At 37.1% G+C, this 16991-nt stretch overlaps 2 protein-coding genes across 2 annotated transcripts in view; both read left to right on the forward strand.

Annotated features, from left to right (window-relative positions):
* The window catches only part of LOC139948204 (sarcosine dehydrogenase, mitochondrial-like), a 170807-nt gene that overhangs the window by 5297 nt on the left and 148519 nt on the right, over nt 1-16991 (forward strand). The window lies entirely within an intron of this gene.
* On the forward strand, nt 185-9440 carry LOC139948205 (phosphatidylinositol 4-phosphate 5-kinase-like protein 1). The gene is given in 9 exon segments (XM_071946281.1): nt 185-271; nt 1271-1467; nt 1866-1940; nt 2658-2839; nt 3213-3375; nt 4406-4461; nt 5494-5606; nt 6016-6178; nt 6888-9440. Coding segments are annotated over 8 exon segments (1638 nt in total). The 5' UTR covers nt 185-271; nt 1271-1275; the 3' UTR covers nt 7582-9440.

A 16991-nucleotide genomic window follows, 5' to 3' on the forward strand; every position in this document is an offset into this window, starting at 1 on the left:
CAGAGAGGGACAGTTTTAGGATCATGCGAAATTGCTCTTATTAATAATCCCACAAAGCTTATTCATCATGTTTAATTAATCATGTCTCTTTGTAACATTGTGGTTTTTTAAAACAAGATTTTGAACGCTCACAAAAAGATCTTCCCCCCTTGACAAAATAGGACAGTCCAAGTAACCACGGTATCGCCATACAAAAATGGCTTCTTCCGGTCAGCTGTACAAGGAAATGTAAACAACAAACTTGATTGCCAAGATTGCACAATATTTAAAGGTATTTACTGTAGGACTAAGTTACCTAATTGTTTTCAAATTAACAAATATTTTAAGGAAGCTAGTGTATCTGGAACTACACTTTTTCCCAGTCATAACGATTAAAACTTACAATTTGAATTTGATGATTGATTGAATGATTTGGCTTCGGCGCTCTGTAAGTATAATAATATATAATCTTTGCTTTGAGTTTGACCTACCTCCATGGATGGATCGAATGCTACCGGGGGCGGGGCCCGGGGCACTATGTGGATTGGGTTTTTCAGTCCTTGGTTGACTGCGTGGGTTTTTATCCCGAGATGAATTCTCTGGGGTTTTCCTCCCACTTCTAAAACTAAAATTTCTTCAGTGTCTTCTCACCTTGTCTAGGATGCTGAAAAGACTTTGACAAGTATTGTCATAATAGATAGTCAGATAGATAGTCTGTAGAGTATGATGTAGATGTAGATGTAGTTAGTAGTAGTAGGCCTACGACCGAAGATGTCAAAAAAACAAATTGTAAAGGAGTACAGCGCCCACTTCCAATTCCAGACCAGAGGACATGGATCTCGCTTCTACATCCCGCACTGCAGCAATCAGGTCTATGTATCATCATTCTTTCCTCGCACAATTAGGGACTGGAACTGCTTGAAGGCAGACCCTGCACTCTCACCCTCTCTAGATGCATTCAAGAATGCACTGAGGGTCTCACCTAGTTAGTAATCTTGATGGCCAGTTTTTACTTGCACCATGTATATTTTTGCACCTGATTGGCTTACGGTCCCATGGTTTTACGCGTGCGCCCAGCCACAGTGCGGTAATCTTCAAATTTTCTGAAGCAGTTAAAGGAAGAAGAAGAAGCACCCCAGTAAAAGAGTAGAGTTTAGTAACAAGTAGAGTTTAGTATAAAAAAAGTAGTTTGGAGGTTGTTTCAATATTCAAAATGTAGCTCTTATTTTAACGTTTACTAAAACTCTTCTGACTGGCCCCTAACAGCATGGTTTGTGATTATCCAAAACAGAAAACATGGCCACAGTTCCGACTCCGGCTACCCAGCCATCCCACTCAAAGGATTTTGCTACCCTGATTGGTAAAGCCCATCACCAATGGACTCGACGAGGAATCATAGAAATCAACGAGAATCATAGGCTTTTTGAATTATCCCGCTGTATACAGATGGGGATACGAGAGTGTTATGACCCACAACATATAAATCAGGTAAAGATAGTCCTCATCATATAGGGTAAACAGCTGGGCCACTTTCATTGAGCTGACTTTTAAAGGCACTGGACACTATTGGTAATTACTCAAAATAATTGTTGACATAAAAATTTACTTGCTAACAAGCAATGAAGAGCTGTTCATAGTATAAAACATTTGTAACACCAAACAAAATGTCCAAAGATTTACACTTAACTTCCACAGTTTGAAGATAATGCTTGTAGAAAGCTTCCCTTAAAATATTACTGGCTGTGATGCTGAAGTTTTTGACCAAATGAGTAAAACAATGTCACAGAAATTATTTTAGTCTGAGTTTTAGCATGTAAAAGGTATTAACCAGTCTCACTGAGACAAATCCTTTAATTAACATCCATCTGTTGTCTTTATCTTCAAAGAGAGCTGTTCATCTTCAAGATGACGACTACCAAGAGGAATTAATTATAACTCTTGTCGAGAATAATCTCAAAAAGGTAAATTAAAACTCAAGTAGAATTTGAAAATTAGAGTAAAGCACAAAGGGATGGGGGGGGGGAATATTGACAAGCAGTTCCTGGCAGTGCATGAAGGACGTGTTGCTGGTCGCTCTGAAAGAGGAATACCGAAAGCTAGTTAAACTGACAATATTCGGGCACTTAAAAGAATATTAATTTGGGTTTTATTCTTACACTGTTGTGTGTTAGCACTAGATACTCGGTACTTTCCCGAGTTCTGTGAACGAAATCACAGGCAAATTACTCGGGTTGGACCCACGACCGTTGCAATTCTAGAGCAGTGTCTTGCCCGGTAGCTAGAGGCAAAGAACTCAGGAAAGTACTGAGTATACAGTGCAAGGGTAAAGCCAAAATTAATATTCTTAATCCCCTATGCTTTAAAAAGAAGTAGCATGCGTGAGCTAACACTGACCACACTGGATAGAGTGTCTTGAATTGAGTTCATTCTCGGACAACCACGGGACGGCTGATGCCCTCATGGATTTAAGAGAGGGAATTTGAAACAATGTAGACCTTTGAGCTTTGATTTGCGACCCCAGAAGCAGGTGGCAAAGTGCCCCTTGTGACACTTAAAGTTTAGCCCTCATTTTGAAGTGTCGGTCTGTGGCCTTGTGATAATGGGCGATTTCTGTTTTTAAAAAAAATTACAGAAGTGGTTTGAATAATATTTGATATTATCATTTGATTTCTTCCCAGCGTTTTGAGTTCAGAAGCTATGCTCCTAAAGTGTTTGTTGCAATACGTGCCTTGTTAGGAATTAAAGAGTCGGATTATTTGGAGTCACTTTCCCCCTCATCAAGATTCCCCTCATCAGGATTCCCCAAACTCTTCATGGAATTTATCACCTCTTAGAGAAGTGGAATGACCTTCTTTCTGTGGTGAGTTTACGATTTAATATGTTAAATTTACATAGAGGATAGGATTTTGAAGTATAGGATTTTAATCTGTGGGGGTGTATATTTGGTAGGGTGTTTTTTGTTGTTGTGGTGTTTATTTCTTAAAGTGTTTGTTTATTTCTTAAAGTGTTTGTTTCTTTCTTTCTTTCTTTCTTTCTTTCTTTCTTTCTTTCTTTCTTTCTTTCTTTCTTTCTTTCTTTCTTTCTTTCTTTCTTTCTTTCTTTCTTTCTTTCTTTCTTTCTTTCTTTCTTTCTTTCTTTCTTTCTTTCTTTCTTTCTTTCTTTCTTTCTTTCTTTCTTTCTTTCTTTGTATACATGGACTCATTGAACTTTTTTTAACTTTATTTATCTTACAGCAATAACAAAGCCTTTATCTTGAAAACTGAGAAATACACGGATGTCTGTTTCCTGAGGAAGGATTTCTTGAGACGTCTTGTGAAGCATTTTGTGAACTACCCTCATTCGTTACTAGTGAAGATCGTAGGCTGCTACTTCATCAAACTCAATGGAAGTAAAGGGGTAAGTTACTGTCTCTTTGTAACAGTGAAAAGATGTAGCACTGGAATCATTGGGAACAGTTTGGAAGGAAACTTGAAAATTGTTAGTTTACTCTTCAAGACAGTGGACACTATTGGTAATTGTCAAAGACTAGTCTTCACAGTTGGTGTATCTCAACATATGCATAAAATAACAAAGCTGTGAAAATTTGGGCTCAATCTTTCGTAGAAGTTGCGAGATTATTGGAAAGGAAAAAAAAACCTTATCGCACCATGGTTACACGAAGTTGTGTGCTTTCAGATGCTTGATTTTGAGACCTCAAATTCTAAATCTGAGGTCTCAAAATCAAATTCGTGGAAAATTACTTCTTTCTTGAAAACTACGTCACTATAGGGAGCCGTTTCTCACAATATTTTAGTATATCAACCTCTCCCCATTACTCGTTACCAAGTGAGGTGTTATGCTAATCATTATTTTGAGTAATTACCAATAGTGTCCACCGCCTTTAAATGTAAGGTCATGCCTCGACATGATCCACAGCACCTAGGGCAATTGCTCTGGTGCCCCGTGGCTGTGCCGTGGTGCCCTCTGCAAGGTTCCAATACAAAACTAGAAATGCCGCTTACCAGAGGGAAATTACTGTGCCCCTTCAAGAGCGAAGTCCCAAGGCCTGTAAAAATATACAGGTTTACATTGTACAAACAGATGATGACAGGGGGGCAATTAGATGGGCATCTGTTTAAATCGCGTCAGCAAAATAACAAACAAATAAAGATTGCTTGGCCACATAGTTTTCAGAATTGGAAAGAGGACTCTTGAGGGTGCTATTGTAACCTCCTCTTGTAGAATGGAGAAAACAAGTAATTTGCCATAAATGATCAATATATTACTAAAATACAGGGTCCAAGAAAAGGTTAAACCGTAGTCTCGCATAGAGATGTCCACAGCATGGAAGCCCTATTTCCCTACTCCATATCAAAACACAACTTTGTATGAAAGCATGAATTACAAAAGGGTTAATCTAATAAAATAAAAAAATCTTTTTTTAAAGATCTATTTCACAGTTATGCAGAGTGTTTTCTACCCTGATGATCGTATCACGGAAAGGTAATGTTCAAAGTTGCTTAAAAATGTTCAAAATGAAATCCAGGATGGTTTTGCTTTATTAGTTTCAATAAACCAATTCAAGCTCCACTTGGAGAACATTTTAGGAAATGGATCTGAACCAAGTAGAAAATGTTAGCTTTGCATAAAATTTCACTTAGTTCAATCACTTTAGGCCGAGTGAAAAATTAAAAACTTGTTTCCTTTCAATGGCTGCCTCCTTTTTTTCTTTTTTCTTTTTGTTCTATGCATTTTTTTATTTATTTTTTTATTAATGAAAAAAAGGGATATATTTTAAACGATCTCATCTAAAACAATCTGAATGTCATGTCTGAATGTCTTGTCCAATTTGTTTCACTTATGGATTGTGTGTTTGAGCAGTACAAAAAACAATGGATTTTGACATTTTAAAAAGAATAGTGCCATCTTTAAATAAAAAATACAAATAAAAAGCCCCTCCTCCTTCCTTTTTCTGAGAAACCCGGACGCTAAACATGTTTTTTTTTTACTTAGCCTTGAATTGTTGTGGTTAATAAGTCAAGTTGTCTAAGCTTTAGCCAAAGTCTTTTGATGTGGAGGCAGCCCTACATTTACCATGTTTTCCAACTGAAATATATCTTTATATGTCTAATATTTCTTCTTTAAAGGAACATTACAGAACTGGTTTTTGCCAACAAAATAGTTGCTGGCAGTGAAAGCACTTTGTGTAATCCACCATATACATAAACTGACAAACCTGTCGAAGTTTGAGATCGATCGACCATCTGGGTAACGAGAGAATAGTGAAAAACCGATTATACATTTTGCATTGCATCGATGCCAAAACAAAAATGAATATAACGCTCACTGAGCGATAAACTTCAAAACGCGAAGTTAGATTATTTCTTTCTCATCAAATATGACATTTCAGTCAGAAATATTTCAAGCGATGTTTTAAACTATCATCATCATTAGACCGTGTAAGTTTTATGTAAATCTGTGATCTGCACAATTTTTGTTTCTTACCAATTCTGTACTGTTCCTTTAACTCATCAGATACGACTTGAAGGGATGTTCTGCTAGTCGCTACGTCAAACCATTAAAGGAAGAAAGCCATGAAGTTATTGTCCTTAAAGACACTAACTTTGAGGGAAAGACAATTCAAATAGGTATGTCAAAATATCCTCTTCCAATAAAATTAACCCGTTGTCGCACTCTATGTTTGTTGTCAACCCACCTGCAAACCCGATCAGCCATTTTGTGGAGTTAAAATTTTGACTCCACAAAATGGCCGACCGTGTTAGTTCACGGCGTCAAAAGAAAACTGTGCAACTTCGAGTGATACTGGTGTGGATCATTATATTTTACTTTTAAAATATCTATCTAACCATTTGCATTTCATAACAAATGATTTCAAATGCTTTTTTAAGACCAACTCGTCCGATCCAAGGCAACGTGTTCCTTTAAGTGTAGCCCGCACCTTGATGTTGCCGTCCGGCCTTATGTTGTTATGCAATATTTCATATAAATCAAAACAAAGAAATTGTTAAATAGCAATTGGTTTTCCATTTATTTCAGGAGCCCAGAAATGCTGGTTTATTAAGCAGGTTGAGATCGATACAAAGTTTCTTGAGTGTCAGGGCGTGATGGATTATAGTCTCATACTCGGTGTTCAAATCCTGCATGCTGATGAAAAGATAACGACGGACAACCTTGCTGACGTTGTAGTGAGGGCCAGAAGGTAATAATAATAATAATAATAATAATAATAATAATAATAATAATAATAATAATAATAATAATAATAATAATAATAATAATAATAATAATAATAATATAGGATAGTAATAATAATAATAATAATAATAATATAGGATAGTAATAATAATAATAATAATAATAATAATAATAATAATAATAATAATAATATAGGATAGTTGTAATAATAATAATAATAATAATAATAATAGCTAGTTCTTATGTAGTGCATTTCATGACTGAAAGAAATACCAATGCGCTTTACAAAAAACCAAAGAGCAACAAGTTAACAAATAATACACTAATATAATAGGCAAACAAAAGGATTAAACTGAACAATAGGCAAAAGAAAGCAATAGGATTTGAGCTGTGTTTTGAATTGTTCTATTCTCTGTGGAGAGCGGAAGAGAGTTTCAAAGTTGGGGGCAGCACTTGAGAAAGTCCTTGATCGAATGATTTTGCTTGTATGGATGAAGAGATGTGATGATGAACAGAGTGGTCGGGCAGGTACAGTGATGAGGTCAGACAGGTAGCTGTGGAAAGACGCAGCGATAATGGTTAAGTGTCTTGCTTAAGGACACAAGTGTCATGACTGGGACTCGAACCCATACTCTGAATGGATAAGCAATGACGAAAGTGCCGAAACACCAAGACGTGTATTACTTTATATGGTGATATTTTTCCTTACCCAGATCGGTCAAACCCTTACCAGAGAGTCCAAACAGTTTGTGTCCAAACTGCAAGCGAAGACTTCCCTCGTGGAATCAGAGATCTACCGTCAAAATCCACCCAGGCTTGAAGAGTCCTTCAAAAACGGCTAAACCCCAAGATATTAACGAAACAGAATCAAGAATTCAACAGAGCTTGGATTATGCTGCTGGTGATAAATTAAGTACTACTGGCGAAGCGGGACGACACAAACTCAACGAAAGAGAACTCGTACCTGTAGATATGGACGCAACTGATAGTACTAAAAATGATGTTGGACTAGGCGAGACTAGTGGACAGGTTTTGCCTGGAATGGTCACCATGAGCAATAGCCAAGGGAACCAGCTAAACAGCCAAGGGAACCAGCTAAATGAACATCCAGAGTTAAGAGAATCCAACTCTAGTTTTTGTGAATGTGCGAATCTTCTTAAAATAGACGAAGTTTTGAACTGCAATCAACGTTTACTTCCAAACACTGCAAATCCGTTACATATCATTGATGGACAGAATCACCGGTATTTTGTTGGAATTATTGACGTTTTTACTCGGTTTACATTTCGGAAAAAGATGGAGCATCTGTACAAATGTATGCGCTACCCAACTCAATCGTTCTCTACGGTTAGACCGGAGCACTACGCCCAAAGATTCAGAGAGTTTTGTTCTGCAAAATCTGAATGAAATTATTTTTAAGATATTGCTTAAATCTGGACTGGTAATGTCCATGCACACAGGAAGATAATCCATAATTGGAACACATAATCTGAGAACTGTTTCATGCAGAACTGTTTCTCAGATTGAAAAGTTTTTGAATCCTTCTCCCTTAAACCATTATTCCTTTGAAAGGAAATTGTTTTAGCAAAATGTTTTACATTATCAACGGCCGCAGTACTTCTTACCAGGTAAATTTGTTATGGTCGTGAATTTTTGGAGTAATTCCCAAAGGTATGAACCCTCCATTTTAGTTAAAAATAATACCACACATAGAACAACAAATCTACATTGTAAATATTATTTGATTCAGTAACTCTCAATCATGTTATCTGTAATCAGCTTTATCATTTACTATTGAACACATCATGTTGAGCCTACCCTATGGAGATTTCTATCATAGGATTTGGACTGCCTCTAGCCACCTAGCGGTCTCGATGGTCTAGTTGGTATGACACTGTTCTAGAATTACAAATGTTGTGGGTTCGAGTCCCACCCGAGTAGTATGCCTGTGTTTTTTTCCACATAGAACTCAAGTAAGTACTGAGTATTACAGTGCTAACACATCAATGTATATGGGTTAAAAACAAATTTAAAAAAATATTTTAAAAAGTAATAAGATTTCTATCATTTAATTGCCAGATTGTTTATTCTGATCAATATATTTTTAAAGAAAATTTCAAAAAGGAATCGGCTGTAATTTATGTATGTATAAACCAATGACTTGGTTGTTGCTCTGTGATTTGAGCTATGCCTCCATTATTTGTAGAGAATGGAAATTGTTTAATTTTTGAACTGCGATATAGGCTGTATTTTTTATTACAAAACAATAAGCTTAGCTGCAAAGATTTCTAGCATTTCTGCCTTAAATTCTATTGGAACAATTCGGTTTGTAGGTTTGTGTTAACTGTATAATCATAACTATGCAAATTATTCTTGATTACTGTGTGTGAGTATAAAATGGTGTGTGAGTATGAAGTGTTTCAGAATCTGAAATGTCTGATTCCAATTAGGCATTGTGACAATATTTTTTATTGACCCCTTGCAAGCACAACATAACATTTTAGGTCACCGTGGTCCAGTGGTTAGACTGCAGGACTTGCAATCGCAAGGTTGTGGGTTTGAATCCTACCAAGCTAACCATGGTCAAGTGGTTAGACTGCAGGACTTGCAATTACAAGATTGTGGGTTCTCATCCTATCAAGCTGATCTTTTATTTCACAATGACTAGAATAGGTATTGTCGTCTACTTACTGAATCACAATTTCTTGATTTTTGCAATTCATAATCATAGATTTTTTTTCCAATGTTTGTATGAGAGAGATTGGCTGTTGCCAGCTTGGTGCTTATATCCCCTTGCAGGACCTGCAATCACAATGTTGTGGGCTCGAATCCTACCAAACCATAATCATAGACACTAAGCCAATGTTTGTATGAGAGAAATTGGCTGTTGCCAGCTTGGTGTTTATATCCCCATGGAGTTTGCCGAGTTCCCTTGAATGGAAGATTACGCTTCTACCATTTCCGCCATTTTGGGGAGTCAATTCCTTTGACTTCCAAAATGTCCGACAGGATAGGTGCTGTGAGTTTGCTGCACTTTGTGCAATGGTCAATCAACACATTTGAAGAAAAATGTTTGTTTACGGTTATGCACTGTGCAATATTGTAGACTTGATTGAGTTTAATTAAAATAGTGAATGAACTTTTGAAATTTTTATAATTCCTGAACTGTATTATTATTTACTGCCTTATTTGTATTTCTTTTTCTGATAATTCATAATTTGTGTGTAGTTGTTTTCTATTTTTATGACAAAATGTTTACATGTATTCTAGCCCAAAAGAAAATGGTAATAAATCTATATTTTGTAATGCATTGAATGATTTGAAGTTTATTATTTGGCATACAACTTTAAGGGGTTTTGGTACTTTTTGTAAGACAAGAAAACACAAAACATCTTCATTCACGGTAGGGGTTCATGTCGAGGCCAAACAAAAATTGATCTACAAAAGGTTCCAACACCCTTTAAATATAAATTTCTGACTGATTTTTTAAGTTGGATGTCCAGCAGATTTTACAATATCTCCCGGAGGGAATCCATGCTCAACTCATTGTTGCGTCCCTGGTAATCTCGCTTGGCCCAATTTCATCAAGTTGCTAAGCACAAACATTTGCTTAGCATGAAATTTTGATAAAAAACGGGTGTACCAACCAATTTTCTATGTGATTTTCAGGATTAAAGCAAACAACAGCTGAACACCAGTCACATACAATATGCAACAAATATACATTTGGTCACTGTCTTTAACAAGGAAGAAATGTCATGCTAAGCAAAGTTTTGTGCTAAGCAGCTCAATGAAATTTGGCCCAGTACTAGGTAGCCCATTTGAATTGAAAAGTGACATTTTACTGTGATTCTTACCAGCTGTTATCACTATTTGGTTTATGGTTTATTTTAATTTTATTTTTTTTAATGGCATCGCAGCATACCGCTGAATTGCGACATAATTTACAATCATTAAAAATGTTACAATAATTATTAAAAAGCTTTACAATAGAAATACATAATGAACATTTGACGGAAACCCCCCCCCCCCCCCCCCCCTCAAAAACAAGGGCCTGCCAGAAATGTACAAACAGTACATTGCCAATAGGAAACAAATAAATAGTTTAAGAACATTCACTCTGGAACCATTTTTCCTGACCCACAAGCCGTGGTGATAAATAACCGAAATGCTGAAGAGTAGAGAGGAAGTCTTACATGGTCTTACTAAACTGTTTCATATAATCATTCGTTTTCTCAAGATATATTTGCTCGATTTTTAAATTTAAATCGCCTTTACAAAACACTGTTTTCATACTTCATTAAAGTATAAACAAATACCCTATATTCCGTTTTTGGTGTTTACAATTGTTTGCTTAAATTGTCATTAACTATTAAAAATTCCAATAACAGCATGTGTGGCACCGTAGCTACACAAAGTATGTAGTGGATTGGGATCTACGTGACTCGGGTTCAATTCCCGTGTGTGTCTCTTTTCTTTTTTGCTTGGATGCAGTGAGTAAATGATATAAGTAGTATTAAAGTCATCTCCAAACACCAACGGGCACTGTGGCGACACGGTGCACTGGATAGTTCAATTGCGTGCAATCCAGAGCTGGTACACCGGTTCGAATCCCGCCCGTACCAAGAGGGACATGACTTTTACTGCTTGCACCAGTAATGGATTGGGGTCCGTCATGTCTATCCCCAAATTAGGTGTGGATGAGTAATACCGTGTGGGAGAGTAAAGGAGGGACCGGGACCGCAAGTCCCTTAAGGGTTCTAATGGGTGATCACCACGCTGGTTTCGATCAGACTTTGAGTCCCCTGAATGCCTGGTCGTCACTCTGACTAACTCTTTGCACAAATTTGCTTTAATTTTTTACCGCTTTTAATATACACTGCGGGGGGTAAGTCCAGCATTAGTTGTTATAAAATAACAGTTTTTGGCTCCAATTTGGGGGGGGGGGGGGAAATGGCTATAGCCTTGTGAACTTTTCAAAATTTGCCGAAAAAGTCGTAAGGCTATAGCCTTGTGTGAACTTTTCAAATTTTGCCGAAAAAGTCACAAGGCTATAGCCTTGTGTGATTTTTTTCACATTTTGCCGAAAATATCACAAGGCTATAGCCTTGTGAACTTTCAAAATTTGCCGAAAAAGTCACAAGACTTTTTCGGCAAATTTTGAAAAGTTCACAAGGCTATAACCTTGTGACTTTTTCAGCAAAATTTGAAAAGTTCCCCAGGCTATAGCCTTGTGACTTTTTCGGCGAAATTTGTGAACTTTTCAATTTTTGCCGAAAAAGTCACAAGGCTATAACCTTGTGTGAACTTTTCAATTTTTGCCGAAAAAGTCACAAGGCCTTGTGAACTTTTCAAATTTTGCCGAAAAAGTCACAAGGCTATAGCCTGGGGAACTTTTCAAATTTTGCCGAAAAAGTCGTAAGGCTTATAGCCTTGTGTGAACTTTTCAATTTTTGCCGAAAAAGTCACAAGGCTATAGCCTGGGGAACTTTTCAAATTTTGCCGAAAAAGTCACAAGGCTATAGCCTTGGGAATTTTTCAATTTTTGCCGAAAAAGTCACAAGGCTATAGCCTTGTGAACTTTTCAAATTTTGCCGAAAAAGTCACAAGGCTATAACCTTGTGTGAACTTTTCAATTTTTGCCGAAAAAGTCACAAGGCTATAGCCTTGTGAACTTTTCAAATTTTGCCGCAAAAGTCGTAAGGCTATAGCCTTGTGTGAACTTTTCAAGTTTTGCCGAAAAAGTCACAAGGCTATATATAGCCTTGTGAACTTTTCAAATTTTGCCAAAAAAGAACTTTTCAATTTTTGCCGAAAAAGTCACAAGGCTATAGTCTTGTGAACTTTTCAAATTTCGCCGAAAAAGTCACAAGGCTATAGTCTTGTGAACTTTTCAAATTTCGCCGAAAAAGTCACAAGGCTATATATAGCCTTGTGAACTTTTCAAAATTTGCCGAAAAAGTCACAAGGCTATAACCTTGTGTGAACTTTTCAATTTTTGCCGAAAAAGTCACAAGGCTATAGCCTGGGGAACTTTTCAAATTTTGCCGAAAAAGTCGTAAGGTTATAGCCTTGTGTGAACTTTTCAAGTTTTGCCGAAAAAGTCACAAGGCTATAACCTTGTGTGAACTTTTCAATTTTTGCCGAAAAAGTCACAAGGCTATAGCCTGGGGAACTTTTCAAATTTTGCCGAAAAAGTCGTAAGGTTATAGCCTTGTGTGAACTTTTCAAGTTTTGCCGAAAAAGTCACAAGGCTATAACCTTGTGTGAACTTTTCAATTTTTGCCGAAAAAGTCACAAGGCTATAGCCTGGGGAACTTTTCAAATTTTGCCGAAAAAGTCGTAAGGCTATAGCCTTGTGTGAACTTTTCAAATTTTGCCGAAAAAGTCACAAGGCTATAAGTCTTGTGAACTTTTCAAATTTCGCCGAAAAAGTCACAAGGCTATAGCCTTGTGAACTTTTCAAAATTTGCCGAAAAAGTCACAAGGCTATAAGCCTTGTGAACTTTTCAATTTTTGCCGAAAAAGTCACAAGGCTATAGCCTTGTGAACTTTTCAAATTTTGCCGAAAAAGTCACAAGGCTATAACCTTGTGTGAACTTTTCAATTTTTGCCGAAAAAGTCACAAGGCTATAGCCTGGGGAACTTTTCAAATTTTGCCGAAAAAGTCGTAAGGCTATAGCCTTGTGTGAACTTTTCAATTTTTGCCGAGAAAAGTCACAAGGCTATAGCCTGGGGAACTTTTCAAATTTTGCCGAAAAAGTCACAAGGCTATAGCCTTGTGAACTTTTCAAATTTTGCCGAAAAAGTCGTAAGCCTTGTGTGAACTTTTCAAGTTTTGCCGAAAAAGTCACAAGGCTATAGCCTTGTGAACTTTTCAAATTTTGCCGAAAAAGTCACAAGGCTATAAGCCTTGTGAACTTTTCAAATTTTGCCAAAAAAGTCACAAGGCTATAGTCTTGTGAACTTTTCAAATTTCGCCGAAAAAGTCACAAGGCTATATATAGCCTTGTGAACTTTTCAAAATTTGCCGAAAAAGTCACAAGGCTATAAGCCTTGTGAACTTTTCAATTTTTGCCGAAAAAGTCACAAGGCTATATAGCCTTGTGAACTTTTCAAATTTTGCCGAAAAAGTCGTAAGGCTATAGCCTTGTGTGAACTTTTCACGTAGATCCCAATCCACTACATACTTTGTTTAGCTACGGTGCCACATACTGCTACAGAAGATTAATAGTACTTAAAGTCAATAAAGCAAACAATTTTAAACACGCCACCATAGACGGAATATTACAGGTTCTTATTTTAAAGGAACACGTTGCCTTGGACCGGACGAGTTGGTCTATAAAAAACGTGTGTAACCGTTTTTTATAAAATGCGTATAGTTGGAAAGATGTTTTAAAAGTGGAATACAATGATCCACACAAGTTTGTCTCCAAATTGCGTGGTTTTCATTTCAATAACCGTGCGAACTAACACAGTCGGCCATTGACTCCCATAAATGGCCGACCGTGTTAGTCGACGAGGTAAAAGGACAACCTTGCAATTTCGAGGCATGTTTGTGTGGATCATTGTATTCTACTTTTACAACATCTTTCTACCCATATGCATTTGATAACAAACGGTTACGTACGCTTTTCAAAGACCAACTCGACCGATCCAAGGCAACATGTTCCTTTAAGACAGTGTTTGCGTAAGGGCAATTTTTTATCATGAAAATTAAGCAAATATATATTGAGAAAACGAATAAGATTATACGAAACGGGAAGTCTGTCTCTCTGCTCTTCAGCATTTCGGTAATTAACACCAGCAGTAGGCTTGTGGGTTGGGGTTGGGGGGGGGGGTGGACAAAACAAATGTATGTTTACAAAACTGTCTTTATGTTGTCATGTGCCTTCAGCACGTTTATTGGATCTATAAACTCAAGCCAAACATTAATACAAAAAAAGATGTGTTTTAGAATTTACGGTAAATATCAGACAATGCAAGGAATTTTAAAAGTAAACCATTTTGAGTGGAAAGCTATATATATTACATGTACATAGTAAATACATAAAGCAGCTCACTTTTTACAAGTCACAAGGCCTTGTGAACTTTTCAAATTTTGCCAAAAAAGTCACAAGGCTATAAGCCTTGTGAACTTTTCAATTTTTGCCGAAAAAGTCACAAGGCTATAGCCTTGGGAATTTTTCAATTTTTGCCGAAAAAGTCACAAGGCTATAACCTTGTGTGAACTTTTCAAATTTTGCCGAAAAAGTCGTAAGTCTTGTGTGAACTTTTCAAGTTTTGCCGAAAAAGTCACAAGGCTATAACCTTGTGTGAACTTTTCAATTTTTGCCGAAAAAGTCACAAGGCTATAGCCTGGGGAACTTTTCAAATTTTGCCGAAAAAGTCGTAAGGCTATAGCCTTGTGTGAACTTTTCAAGTTTTGCCGAAAAAGTCACAAGGCTATAAGCCTTGTGAACTTTTCAATTTTTGCCGAAAAAGTCACAAGGCTATAACCTTGTGTGAACTTTTCAATTTTTGCCGAAAAAGTCACAAGGCTATATCCTTGTGAACTTTTCAAATTTTGCCGAAAAAGTCACAAGGCTATAAGCCTTGTGAACTTTTCAAATTTTGCCAAAAAAGTCACAAGGCTATAGTCTTGTGAACTTTTCAAATTTCGCCGAAAAAGTCACAAGGCTATATATAGCCTTGTGAACTTTTCAATTTTTGCCGAAAAAGTCACAAGGCTATAGTCTTGTGAACTTTTCAAATTTCGCCGAAAAAGTCACAAGGCTATATATAGCCTTGTGAACTTTTCAATTTTTGCCGAAAAAGTCACAAGGCTATAGTCTTGTGAACTTTTCAAATTTCGCCGAAAAAGTCACAAGGCTATATATAGCCTTGTGAACTTTTCAAAATTTGCCGAAAAAGTCACAAGGCTATAAGCCTTGTGAACTTTTCAATTTTTGCCGAAAAAGTCACAAGGCTATAGTCTTGTGAACTTTTCAAATTTCGCCGAAAAAGTCACAAGGCTATATATAGCCTTGTGAACTTTTCAAAATTTGCCGAAAAAGTCACAAGGCTATAAGCCTTGTGAACTTTTCAATTTTTGCCGAAAAAGTCACAAGGCTATAGCCTTGGGAATTTTTCAATTTTTGCCGAAAAAAAAAAGTCACAAGGCTATAGCCTTGGGAATTTTTCAATTTTTGCCGAAAAAGTCACAAGGCTATAGCCTTGTGAACTTTTCAAATTTTGCCGAAAAAGTCACAAGGCTATAACCTTGTGTGAACTTTTCAATTTTTGCCGAAAAAGTCACAAGGCTATAGCCTTGTGAACTTTTCAATTTTTGCCGAAAAAGTCACAAGGCTATATATAAGCCTTGTGAACTTTTCAATTTTTGCCGAAAAAGTCACAAGGCTATAGTCTTGTGAACTTTTCAAACTTCGCCGAAAAAGTCACAAGGCTGTAGCCTTGTGAACTTTTCAATTTTTGCCGAAAAAGTCACAAGGCTAGAGCCTTGGGAATTTTTCAATTTTTGCCGAAAAAAAAAAGTCACAAGGCTATAGCCTTGGGAATTTTTCAATTTTTGCCGAAAAAGTCACAAGGCTATAGCCTTGTGAACTTTTCAAATTTTGCCGAAAAAGTCACAAGGCTATAACCTTGTGTGAACTTTTCAATTTTTGCCGAAAAAGTCACAAGGCTATAGCCTGGGGAACTTTTCAAATTTTGCCGAAAAAGTCGTAAGGCTATAGCCTTGTGTGAACTTTTCAAGTTTTGCCGAAAAAGTCACAAGGCTATATATAAGCCTTGTGCACTTTTCAATTTTTGCCGAAAAAGTCACAAGGCTATAGTCTTGTGAACTTTTCAAATTTCGCCGAAAAAGTCACAAGGCTGTAGCCTTGTGAACTTTTCAAAATTTGCCGAAAAAGTCACAAGGCTACAAGCCTTGTGAACTTTTCAATTTTTGCCGAAAAAGTCACAAGGCCTTGTGACTTTTTCGGCAAAAATTGAAAAGTTCCCAAGCCTTGTGACTTTTTCGTCAAATTTTGAAAAGTTCCCAAGGCTATATAGCCTTGTGACTTTTTCGGCAAAATTTTACAAGGAGTAACAGCCATTTCCCCCCCCCCCCCAAATTGGAGCCAAAAACTGTTATTTTATAACAACTAATGCTGGACTTACCCCCCGCAGTGTATATTAAAAGCGGTAAAAAATTAAAGCAAATTTGTGCAAAGAGTTAGTCAGAGTGACGACCAGGCGTTCAGGGGACTCAAAGTCTGATCGAAACCAGCGTGGTGATCACCCATTAGAACCCTTAAGGGACTTGCGGTCCCGGTCCCTCCTTTACTCTCCCACACGGTATTACTCATCCACACCTAATTTGGGGATAGACATGACGGACCCCAATCCATTACTGGTGCAAGCAGTAAAAGTCATGTCCCTCTTGGTACGGGCGGGATTCGAACCGGTGTACCAGCTCTGGATTGCACGCAATTGAACTATCCAGTGCACCGTGTCGCCACAGTGCCCGTTGGTGATTGGAGATGATTTTAATACTTCTTATATATTCACTCACTGCGTCCAAGCAAAAAAGAAAAACACACTCGCGGGAATTGAACCCGGGTCACGTAGATCCCAATCCACTACATACTTTGTTTAGCTACGGTGCCACATACTGCTACAGAAGATTAATAGTACTTAAAGTCAATAAAGCAAACAATTTTAAACACGCCACCATAGACGGAATATTACAGGTTCTTATTTTAAAGGAACACGTTGCCTTGGACCGGACGAGTTGGTCTATAAAAAACGTGTGTAACCGTTTTTTATAAAATGCG

Source organism: Asterias amurensis, chromosome 15 (genome assembly GCF_032118995.1).
Source record: "Asterias amurensis chromosome 15, ASM3211899v1".
Lineage (NCBI taxonomy): Eukaryota > Metazoa > Echinodermata > Asteroidea > Forcipulatida > Asteriidae > Asterias > Asterias amurensis.